This window comes from Gymnogyps californianus, chromosome 4 (assembly GCF_018139145.2).
Source record: "Gymnogyps californianus isolate 813 chromosome 4, ASM1813914v2, whole genome shotgun sequence".
Lineage (NCBI taxonomy): Eukaryota > Metazoa > Chordata > Aves > Accipitriformes > Cathartidae > Gymnogyps > Gymnogyps californianus.
The window spans coordinates 12,479,430-12,492,245 of NC_059474.1; the positions used below are offsets into that span (position 1 = coordinate 12,479,430).

Genomic DNA, 12,816 nt, shown 5'->3' on the forward strand with positions numbered 1-12,816 from the left:
AGTCTCGCAAGTACCAGGCTAAAGTTTGCGATCTTCTTGTATTGTTACAGTTTTCTAATTTTTGTGCCTTAGTTTAAATGGGATTTGCATGACCATTTTTCTGGGCTAAATTTGCTAGCAACATAACCATGGGGCAGCATGTAACCAAGGGTGACAGTAATAGCGTTGGCCCAAGCTTTTGTTGATTTAGTAGTTCACTGCTAATTGTAATTATAAACAATTATAATCATAGACATTTATCTTTCATGCAGTCCATTTCTTTTTTCAAAACAATGAAGTACTCTGTGTAGGGTTTTTTTAAGTAACTTTTGTTACATGTCTTCATTAGTTATATACATTTACAGTGACTGAGCATGAGCCTGGCACCTAAATGTAGTAGATGATACTGAAAAATCATTGTCTCAACAAATGATTTGGTTTTCTGGCACATCCTAATCTCTCCATTTCCTCCCCCCCAGCCCCTTTAACCTCTACATTGCCCAGGCCATGAATCACTTCTCCTGCTATACCTTATGTGAGGGCTTTCTCACCCTTCTTCTACCACCATTTCCTCCATCCTTTCCATGGACATGAACTGCTTTTTCTGCCAGTTAGCCTGATTCATTTAAATTCAACTAAGAATAATTAAACTCAGCGTAATAGGTTTCAGTTCTATTTAACTTTGAAGTTTGCTGCTTGTGTTTCAAGCCTGAAGAAGGATTCATGTGCTCTAAAGCTTATCTGTGTGTTCCAATTTGTCTCATAAAGATATCATCTCTAACTATACACTTTGTCTTAGATTTGCATGTTAGCACAGTGTTACTCAGGGAAAGTGGTCTAGCAGAGCACAGTCCTTACAAAAGAGCGTGGATTTGTGCCACACGCTGGACAGGCACATTAAAGCCAGCCATTTAATCTTTACAGCTGGAGAAACCAGGGCACTATAAAAACCTAAACATTTTTGGTGTAAAGAATACCTTCCAGCTGTAGTACATTTTTTATGCTTAGCATATACCACACAGGAAAAACCCTCCTGTCTTGTTTGATATTGCTGTGCTTTGGATGGCACGATAGGTTGGTCAAGGTCTTTTGTAGGGGAATCTTGGATATAAGATTAGGCTAATCAAAAAGGATATGGAGCTACTAAGCATATTCCCATCCTGGGAAAAACAACTCAAAGTATCCAATTCAGCTTTAACAGCTTTTTCCTAAAACCTCATGCACTAAATATTGAGTGAAATTTTGCTGAATTAGATAGTGCAACCCAAGCTGTACTCAGCCCATTTACAAGGAGCTGCAGCCAAAGTCTGCCATCAGGTATGCATCTGCAGCACACCCCGCTTTCAGGGGGAGTTAACTGTACATGTGCGAGGGTGGAATTTGGCTCTCAATTCTTTTGGCCTTTTGCAGTTACGAGTGAGCCCAGGCCTTATAGATGTGGCTAAGGAAGGGGTGTCACACGTGAGTATCCCAGACCAGAACTTACTTGGCTCTCCACGCATGGATGTCAGTGCAATATGTGGGAGTGAAACAGATTTCATGTCTCTGCTTGCGCTTGCATCTTCAGCAACTGGCAAATCTCCCGATGTTATGAGGGAGTTGTATAAGCGTTCAAAATGTCAGATTATGTTTTTTTTCCCTGGTATGTATTTGAATGCACTGAATGCCTCCCTTCTTGCTCTTTCCTTGCATAAAGGATACTGAGTCTGTCACCAGTCAGCCTTGTGTTTGCAGCCACCCTCATGTCCCCGTCGTGCTAATGAGCGGGCAGCACCGCACCGCTCTCTGCTAGGGCAGCTGCTGCTGTGAAATGGGTGCGCTGTGCAGCCTGCCCTGCTAGAGCTGTGTGGCACAGCAGTGCTTCGGAGGGGAGGCAAGGCACCTGAGGCAGCAGGTTTGGAAGCTGCTCCACCAAAAACTCTCTCCTCTCAGATGCACTGACATGAGAAAGAAATACAGAGAGAAGCAAGAGGACAGATCCAGTGTTAAATCTAAGAACTAGCAGCAATTTGGGCATTGACTGTTTAGGACATACAGTATACATATATGCATACATGCATACATATATTTGGATTTTTTAACTTTTCTGTTTGTAACATAGGCTTTTAATTTTTTTTAGGAAGTAATAATACATATTTTTAAGAAGTCAGAAGGCATTTTAATTGCGATTTTGTTAATCTCTACTTGGCTGGAAATGGAGACTGCATTAAAATGTGGAAAACAATATTCTGCGTTAGCATTCCTAGAGAAGTAAAATCGTCCAAATATCGTTGCTGTACAAGAAAAACAACTGTTTAAACATTTCACATTTCAAATTAATTTCTAAACCCAAATTGTTATGTGTAGCAAGGAAACTGCAATGATTATTTCTGATTTGTTTTCAAAACTAGTGGACTGGTGAATGTCAGCAGCTTACATTTTGCTTATGTTCAGGGACTGGAGAAGAAAAGGAGCTCTCCCAGTTTCCCAGCTCCCAGTCAGGCTGTCAGTGTTGACTTAAACATTCTTTCATTGGCGTGAACCTGCTGGAGAAATGGAAACAAAGAAAAAGTTCCTTCTGCACCTGCAAAAGAACGTACTGCTTTCAAGGCTTATTTAACACTTTAAAAAATTCTTCTCCCGGTTGCTTAGCCAAGGACTTCCTTTAGAGCTTTGGTAGCATATACATAGGGAATATACATTTAATAGCCTTTTTAAAGTAATCTAGTTTTTACCAATACTGTGTTTTAAGTTTAGTTTTACCATAATTTAAAATGTAAAACTGAATATTTGAAATATATTGTGTTTTAATAAAAGCACCATTTAAATGAAGGAAGAAAACCAACACAAGATTAAAAAAAAACCCAAAATTATTGTCTACCTGCTTTAAACCCAAGATTTTTTTTCTTGTATTGCTAAAGCAGCCACCAACTGTGACCTTTACTGTTGCTTTACAATGGTTGAAGAGGTGTCATGGTCATGCAGCTGTTTAGCCAAACTAATGCTATTACTGCTTTCAGCAGCAGAAACAGATATTTACATGTATAAGTAACGGTTTCCAGTCAGAGCACTTAAATGTTGTGGAATGAGTGTTAAATTCAGGAATTCAGGTTGGGAGCCAAGTCAGCAGGCTGCCTGCAGAGTATCTCTGCAGAGTAGATGGGTGGGAGAGGAATCTTAGACCCCAGTGCCTGGCTAGGAACAGCTGGGCGGTTGCTCCATGGGGATTACTTCAGCGAGAGGCCAACTCCTTCCTATCTTCTTTAGTTCCTGATCGCTGTAAGGGTGTGATTCAGGGAGTAGGTACAGTGTGGATGTCCTAAGCTGAGCCCATCCCTCATAGGAGTTCTTCTGCTTCTATGTACTGTTAGGAAATACTGTAGGTATCATTCAATAGCCACAAGTTTGATTTAACTGGGTGTTTAGCTATAGCAATCTCATGATTTTCATTTATGTGGCAGCAGAAATGGCAATACCTTGCTCTGAGACATAGGGATGAAAGCATTATAGATTACGTGCTTTGCTGTGGATGGTAGGTGTCATTGTTCTCAGCTAACAGGTGGGGAAACTGAGGCACAGAAAGGCAAAGTGATTTCTTTAACTTGTCAAGCAATAGCTCAACTTGGATTGTGTAGACAGGAAACAAATGCAATGTAAACTAACTTATTTTTCTTTACCCTGCCTGTAAGTCTCTCTGCCTCAGTAAGTTGCCCTTTTTAGCCATAGAAACGTGTGTCTGCCATGAGTTTTGTAATAAAAAATTGAAGAGTAGTAAAGCAATCACTTGGTGTCAGCTATGAGAGATATTGAGTGCTTCCTGCTGTCTCATACAAGTTAGAAAGCCCTATATGCTAAATCACCCTCTCCCTTATTCAGCTCCAGCTGAGTGCTTTACACCAACTGCAGCGTGCGAATTTGCTCCATAAGTACACTTTGCAGAAAACAAACATGGCTTATTTGCACTGCACTAGAAAAAAAGTTGCCGTATATACTTGCGGAGGGGTGGAAGCTGCGCACAGACGCTATCAGGACGTACTTGTTAGCACTCCCTAACTAATTTGTGGGCAGAAGGCTGGATCCAGCGAAGTTAATGGAAAAACTGTTACTGACCTCAGCTGGCTTTGGCTTAGCAGATCTGATGACATCAGTGAAATATCCTGATTTCTCTAACATTTTCCATATCTTTTCCCCCCCCCCCCCCTTCCAGGAATGGGAGATGAAAAATGGAACATAAATATAGCAAAACCACTCACTTTCCATAAAGGCCTTACCTATTATGGACCAAGACATAGGCTGCAAAAGACTCATCTGAAAAGTGGTATCAAGTGATACAACATAAGAGGTTTTATAATTCTGTTAAATTAATGGTAGCTTGGCGCTAATTTGCCTGTATTCCCTCTACTGTATTGCTGTGTAACTACGTGTGCCCCTCTTTATTAGCTGTAACTCTTTATTTCCAACTTCACTGGTAAAGAAAATGAAAACCAAAAAACCCAAACCAACCATAGTAATTAAAAAGGAGCATAAAGTCGCAGTTGAAAGTTTACTTTGCTGAAACAGCGTAGACCAGCAATGTTAATTCTATTGCATCAGATGGCCTGAACACCACTGAAGACTGGTGCCTTAAGACCGATGTGAAATCGTAACTCTTACAGGTTAAAACTGACTTTCAAGGTCTGCCACAGAGGTGGCTGAGCGAAGTCTTGCTCGTTAGCAGTCGCTTTGCTGTTAGCTGTTCACGTGGCAAAAGAAAACTGAAGAAATGTATTCACAGAAATGGCATGGCTTGCTTGGCCGGGAAGGCAGGAGCTCTTCAGTGCCACTGTCGTCTACGCTGGTGCGAGACCGTGGGATGACACAACTCAGCTGTGGAGCATTTTTTGGATACTTTTTAGACAGATGCTTTGTCACTGGGAGATAAAAAGCTGCCATACTTTGAAAAAAAATGCATTTTAGTACATTCTCTTTATTACTATTCAGAAGCACCAGTCATTTGCAAAGGTCATGTTGTTGAACTATGACTTGTTCCTGATTTTTTTAAAAGGCAAACAGGTATTTTTAGATACTGCTTCTTTTCTATACTTTTTGAAAAAGAAAAAGAAAATGTAATTGAAATTAATCCTCAACAGATAATGGCAACTCAGAATAGCTTATGCAGTCAGTCTTGTTTTGTTTTTTGTTTTTTATAATATAGTATTGTTAAACTTGAGTTATAGAACACTGCTGTACTTAGTTTCCTTCATCTTTTCAGACCTCAGCTATTATTTTTGAGGAAGACGGACTGAAAAGATGATAATTTCCAGACTCTTTTATAAACAATTTTACAAAGAATTGGGGATTTTCTCAGACAGGAGTCCATTTCTGTTTACTAGGAAACAGCGTCTTGCATTTTAGTGTGTAAAATTATAGAATATAATGTTCTGTTCTTCTTTGTCTCCATCCATGTCACTCCTGAGAACTTACATGCAGAATATTGCCAACTAAAGTCCTTCAAAATCTCAAGATTGGCTTTAAAAAATCAGGAGAGAGAGAGGGAAAAACACATGTAATGAATTGGGTTCTTTTAATTTTTTCTCTGTGTTTTTTTTAAGCCTTTGGAGAGCCTTCAATCACATTCTCAAGATTCTTTTCCTCCTCAACTGTGAGGACTAGAAAATTACTTTAATTAAAAAAATTAAAATACTACTCAAATTTTGAGATAATCACAGATGTTAGGGCTGGAGTCTTGATAATTAGTTAAGACTTGCAATTAAAACCACAGAAGTTGGCAAGACAGCAATTACCAAGGATCACATGCCTTTATGGCCCAGCCTATAGTTTGTCTCTTAGCTTTAGGAATAGGTGTATGTAACTCCTGAAGGGTACACTGGGATTTCCAGCTGAGCTGGATGCCAGAGGACTTCCCGCGGGAGCTGGTGGGATTTGAAGGCACAGAGCTATCAGAAAGACCTGATAGCTGCTAGGACACAGGGCTGTGTCCTGTTCCCAAATGCAATTAGTGCCAGGGATCCCATTGACCTTAGCAGAGTAGAAATGGGGCCCAACATGAGAAAAGGCTCTTTGCCTCTTGGGACTATGCTTTGTACAAAGTGCCGCAGGAATGCAGATACAGTAAGGAAGCAAGTGTTAGTGTGGTTTTTCACTGAAAACAGGATTTTTTTATATTATTTTAGGTCATCTGCTTACTTACTAACTCTATAAGTGGAGAGCACATTCTATGCTGTATGACTATGGACTAAACAGTATCAAGTTCCCATAAATATTAGCAGAAACAAATTTGAAGCAAAAGTAAGTTCATTTAGGCTTTTTATTTCAAATTAAGTTATTTATTTGTATATTTCAATAAATATTTAATTTATATCTGTACATATTTATGATGCAAATTAGGCTTCTAGTCAACGTTTGCAATGATGTAACAGTTGCCATTAAGAAGTGGTCCTGCGTCAAGTAATGCAGAGTAGTCAAAAGCCAAATCACCTGTCTTGTTTACCTATTATTGGCATTGTATCTTCCACCCCCTATATCCCATGGAAAAAAAATAAATCCTTGGCAAGGACAGGTTTTTATCCATGCCTGAAATAGAAGTGTGCAAATTTCTGTCCAAGCAAACAGAAATCGCATGGTGCTGGGGCCGTGCACACAACCCCAGCCCCAGTGCCGCAGCCTTCTGCGCTGCCATAGACGCTGGTCGCCCTCAGTGCCTATAGCACCCTCGGCAAAATTAAGAGGGTGCTGGCAAAATTAAGAGGTTGCTGGCAAAATTAAGCATCTTTCGCCCTTCCTCCAGCAAAGGCTCCATAAAGCCACCACCACCCCCTCGCCCCCAACCCGGCATGTACTGTAATTGTATGTCTCTAATGTATAAGTACATTGGTACCACCGCAATTTGCAGTATTAACATGTCTGTTCTATATAATGGCCAAGGTTTTGAAAGGAGGAAAACAAAAAACCTTGGGGAAATAACCTCTCTATAGACCACATTCAGTGCTGTGAAATGTACTCTGTTTTCTTGAATAGTACTATTGCTGCACAATTTCTTATAAAAAGCGACAGAGCTTGTATTTTCACCATTTTTAGATTTCAGGATCACCAGGCAAAGTCAGCAATAGAGCAGCATGACTTTTGTTTTAAAGGAAAACTCTTGTATTTTAAACCATTTCTATGTCTTTTAAGAAAATGTTACACTTGTGCTTCCTCAACAAACTCCTGTTACTGTACCAGGTGCTTTTTTTTATTGTTTTTTTTATGGGTGATGCTTTTTTTTAAAAAAAAAGATCATAACTTTGGGGGATCAAAGGTGTTTTTTTTAATGAGATGATTGTGGCAATTTGATTTTTCAAATGGAGAATACTTAATTTAGTATCAATTTTTGTTAAAGACACTTTCAAATTAATTGGCCCGGGCTGTATGTTGTAAGATAATGTTCTCATATTAAGAATGTAATTATTTCCTTATTGTATTTTTTAAAAAACAAAATCATATTTAAAAAAAATCTCTGTGAAAAAAGCATGGAAGAAACATGAAAAAAGTTTTTGTTTTATTTTTGTTATTGGATATGTTGGCAGTGCCCATTATAATTGACTGTAAATATAGTCTTTCTACTGTATTTCTCAATATATTTAAGTTTTTTGACACACATTCATGGAAACTTCTGTTTAAAAAAAAAAAAAAAATGTCCAAAATAGACCCACCTTCAAATGTGTGTCTTAGTAGCTTCAACTAACTTTATGCCTTTCTAGTTTATTCTTCAGAAAGTCTTGCAGAGTGTGAAAAAAGACTGGCACCTGGTAGGTGTGACAGATCCAAGACCATTATTAATAAAGTTACCTGTCAAAAAAAGAAGTATTCGCATTGTTGTTTCTTGGTATTTGTCGGTATAATAAGAAGTAGGTGGCACCTTAGCAGAACACCCGCAATAGTCATCCTCAGCCAAGTACCATTCTCCCGTGCCAGTCAGTTGAAAAATGCTTGGACAAGTTATAATTAGGATTTTTTTGGTATCAGTTCTGTCCCCATTTAACTGTGCGATGACCTTCTGCAACTTGAATGCAGTCTATGTAAGGGCTCGCCTGGCAACGGAAAATGGAAGTTCAATGTATTTAGAGCTCATAGTAGAAGTTAACCACTTCTCTAGTGTTACTGTATCAGTTTGCTTAGATGTCAACCCCATTAATAAATAATGTAAAATGTGAAACATTAAAAATTACCCTTAAGAAATTAAAGTGGATCAAAATCAAACTGAGCTAATTATCAGGCTACTTAATGATGAATATAGCAATTCCTTATAGATGACTGACAGATGAGATGATTGAAAAGTGATAAGCCATAATTACTCCTTGTCACTTTTCTTAGATTTAGCTCTTGTTCCCATTACACTAAAATTATTACCAAATGTCACGCTTAAGTAGAAAATACTTTTCATTTTACCAAATTCAGGGAAGCAGTATTATAAAGTAGTCTAATTGGTTTCCTTTCTGTACTCACAGCCTCCTTGACCTCAGGAGAAAAAGGTGGTCAGCATTTGTAAAACATGTCATGGTGGTATAACTAATAAGAATTGTCTCTCAAGTAGACACAGCTTTTTGTCTGCTTAATGAAAGCTTATATCCCTTCACTGCCTTTTGTCAATTAAAAAGCCTTCAAAAGCAAAACAAATTATTAGTATCTCTAGAGAAAGAAAGAATGTCTGTAGAAAAGATATATAGGACAAGTTGTATAAACATATGTTATGTATAAAAATATATATTTAGAGTAGCTGTACTATATAATATATACTATTATTATAGTATAATAGTATATATGCAAAAATTAGAAAATTAATGCTTTAAGTTACTCAGGCTCATGGCCTAAAAAAGCCTTAAAGAGGATCTTAGTGTTTTTCTATAAGCTACATTTAATATTTCGTCTACCCAGTTGCATCCCAAAGGCATTCGGTATGAAAGACCCCACCAACACCTAGCTTACTCCATTGCGGTTTATTCCTGTAGATGGGCACCCACACTGTAAGCATTGCAGTGCTTTAATGTTAATTTATTCTTTTTTTAGTATTTTTTTTAATTTGTGCATAAGTCGAGCATCATCAGACCCCTCATTACAGTGCTTAAGCACAGGGCTTTATAAAGAAGGGCTCCTGGCTAGAGAATGAACGATGGCAAATGTGACACCATTTTCAAATGGAGAGGGAAAAAATTGGGAAACACAGACTTTTGCAGCTGTACTGGGCACATTGACAGATTCTGTAATAAAGAAGTGAAGAATTAGTGAACAGACTGAGAAATCACTGTACTGGGGTAGAGTCAATGCAGGTTTTATACTGGGGTGTTATTGCTCATGAAGTGCTAAGAGGTCTATGAAGCTGTTCGTGAGCAGCCAGGAAAAGAACATATTCTGCTTGGATTTCTTCAACACACTTTTGACAAAGTCCGTCACTAAAGAGGTTTAAGTAGCTACTGGAGAAAAGGACAAGGCCCAACAGGATCAATAACTGGTTGGTAAACAAAAAAATAGGGCATAAATTCTCTATTTCCAGTGGCCTTGGCCTTTCCAGTCAGCCTTGGGATTCCACAGGGCTGGGGTCTGAGCCTTGTGCATATCAAAATATTCAGAAATAATGGGGGGGAAGTGAAAAATTTGCTGTTACTAACATATTCAGGATAGTAACACTAGAAGCCAACTACAAAGATTTACAGAAATACAATTCACAACTTCACCAGTGATTAAAAAGTCAGAAGAAATTCAATGTAGAGAAATATAGAAAGAGCTGCCTGTGGTAAGAATAGAAGAAAAAAAACTCCAAAAAAACCGATCTAGACAATTATAATTGCCAAAATAGCACTACACCCAAGATGATCATGGAGTTTTAACAGTTAGGTCCATGTACTGCATAGTAACAATAATTAGGAAAAAAAAAAACCCAAACTGCCAAAAACACAACAAAAAACCCCTGGCAAATATCCCGTGGTCTAAAATGCAGCAAATAATAGCTCTAGACCCTATCTGACTTGCACAACTTACACAAACGGGTAAAAAAAGAAAACCACCCACATCATAGCAACTCTGATACCTCCATCATCTGCTTTAGGACCTATAGAACATTATCCAAAGTCTGGGCACTGGGTGTCATAAATAGATAAACTCATATGGGCGATGGTACAAGGGCAAGAAAGAAATCCAAAAGCATAGCAACCTCTCCATACAAGGAAAAATATTATTGATACTGCAATGAAATTCAAGGGGAAAACAAAGATAAGGTCTTTTCAGTGTGAAAAAAAATCTTGAGGAGGGAAGGGAATATGTTAAAAGGTTATAAAAATCAGCAGCAGAACGGGGAATGAAATTCCCTGTCACTAATGGTACAAACTCTGAGGGTATCAAAATTAACGGGGCAGGTTCAAAACAACTACACAGAGGTACTTTCACTCACTGCCCAATTCAGCTACAGAACTTGTTGCCACAAAATTTTACAATGCTAAAAGCTTATAAACAATAAACAAAATTAATGGCAGAAAAGAATTACTTAAGGCTATCAAACACAAAGCTACCAGCTCCGAAGCAGAAAGGTCCAGCTCCAGGGTGGATGGAGGCTGGAAGCGCATACTGGGTAAGTAAACTTGTGTGCTTCCCCCCGTTCCTCTGCCATATTGCTATTGATAAATGAAGCTGGTTTCTTTCATAGAAGACTATTTAATTTTTCTCACCAGCAGTTACAAAAGCATTCGCTCCTATAAAATAATGTATCACGTTCCTTTCAATTTGATTTTTAAAGCAAGCATCTGTCAAGATCAAGACAATGCAGTATCATTCCTTCACAATACATTAGATTAACTGAAATAATTAAAATACATCAAGGATATTCCTCTTCAATAATCTCTCCTGATGACAAGGAAATAATTTTCCTATTGGATTTTGTAGAAACCAAAGTAGTCCTGAGTTGAACTTAAGTGAAAAGATTCATTCCTGGTTTCATTATTAATTTTTAAATGGAGTGATAATTGCTGTCACTGAATTATTCCTTGGAATTACTACTTTTTTAACCTGTTTTTTTAGTATGTACTGCTGCTTCTTATTTTTTCGGAGGTCAGCTTTTGGTGTGATGCTGTAATGGTGAGAACAGATCCTTTTATCACACTAAAAATACACTGAGCAGCATTTGTAGCATTTTGCTTCAGCTTCTGAAAATCGTGAGGGTCAGACTACAGTAACATTTTCACCACAGCAGCTGGATTCATATGAAAAAAAAAGCATCTTTCAAGGCATAAATCGCAAAAAGAAAAAATGGAAAAGAAATCAGTGTCTTAATGGAAAACAGGAAAAAATATTGGCTGGTGTTTATGACTCAGAAGTCTTATTAGAGAGGCCTGATTTATGATGATGTTGAAACCAGTTAGGCTTCAAAATTGCATAGCAATTAATATGGCTTTGATGAGGACAGCAAAGGAAACAGAAGTGATTATCTTATTCTTTTGTCCATGGAAATTGGTTTCTGAAGTAAAGTAGCCCTTCAGGTTAAGTATTAGAAAGTTTCATTTGGTGTCTCATGTACGGGAACAGCTTGTGCGTGCCTGTTCACACTCCTGGCCTTCCAACTCAGGAGCTTTCCTCGGAAAGAACTATTGGAACATCATTAAAAATAAGAGACTTTAGGGTTTCTTTTTGTTTTGCTTTTATTTATATCAGAGCACTAAATTTGGAAAATGAAACGTAGTCATTTGAGGTTCAACAGGCTGCTTTTTAGTGATAAATTGCAGTTTAAAGTCTCAGCTAGCCACAATATAGGATTAGAGAACCTAAAATGACAACCATCAATGTTTTCTAGCTAAGTTACACAAGTAGGGAAAGCCTCAAGCTTCATTTCTGAACCCAGCCTCACATTTAGCATGATGTGCCACAGGGTAGGATCATATAGCCCATACCGCGGGCTTCCTCTGGCTGCTAAGTCTTTCACCAGGGACTATGAGAGCTGAACTAGGGCAGACTGAGAAAATTAAGCTTAAACTTTTATTCTGAAAATTTTTCCTTCTAATTGCCCATCTTCTCATCCTCAAAATATCCCCACTCGATGAATAAATAGTAGTAGTAGTCTACAAGATTTCTATGGCTAATTAAAAAAATTGGTAGATAATAGTTTACGTTGCTGCTTTGTCCCAGTATGAGGTTTAATAAGACTTCACATCATTGCACATCCACAACCACAACACTTAGCAACGTCTCTGCTCTTCCCTGGTGTGGGCGTTAGAACTGTCAAGTTTTTCTTCTACCAGCATGAGGCTTTCCCTGGGAAGGCCAAGCTGCTGTACCAAGCTGCTGTACCAAGCTGCTGTACCAAGCTGCACAGCAGCACCCACCTGTCAGCAAACCATAAACTGCATTCCAACCCTAAATCTGAACAAAGCCAGTAGCAGCTCACCTCAAAACTCTGAAGCAGGGAAGAATGTCCAAATTGCAGGGATGCACGGCACGTTCTGACTTTAGAAATTCAGTAACCTTCACAAAGATAGAGAGCACTTGCCAGGATCAGTAACAGAGAGCATTTTGAGAGCCAGGACCCGATCCTTGCATGCAGCCAGCTTAAGGACAAGTTTTGATTTGCAGACCCCTCAATTTTGCAAGGAGGATGCAGCTTCCATACAGCACAGACAACTCTTCAGGAAGAGAGTGGGATAAAGGAAAGACAATGCAGTTAATAAAGAAAAAAGAATAAGGAGCAAGTAGTCTGTGGAGCCAATGAAAATGGAAGAGATTGGAATAAAGACATGGGGAGGGCAGAAGAACACACACCGCTTCGTTCTGTTTGTGGCTCTCTGTTACAGGGAGATCAAGGTTGAAACCTGCTGAATTCTTTAATTCTTCAGCTAGACA

General features: G+C 38.5%; 1 protein-coding gene across 3 annotated transcripts in view; it reads left to right on the forward strand.

Annotated features, from left to right (window-relative positions):
* The window catches only part of AFAP1 (actin filament associated protein 1), a 129,659-nt gene that overhangs the window by 114,727 nt on the left and 2,116 nt on the right, over positions 1 to 12,816 (forward strand). For 2 of the 3 annotated variants that reach the window (XM_050895447.1, XM_050895448.1), the window contains one exon: positions 4,166 to 6,199. The exons of the other annotated variant lie outside the window; for it this stretch is intronic. In XM_050895447.1, coding sequence (XP_050751404.1) covers positions 4,166 to 4,192 — 27 coding nt within the window. In that variant the 3' untranslated portion in view covers positions 4,193 to 6,199. Of the gene's footprint in view, positions 1 to 4,165; positions 6,200 to 12,816 lie in introns of those variants that run through there. 3 annotated transcript variants of the gene reach the window in all.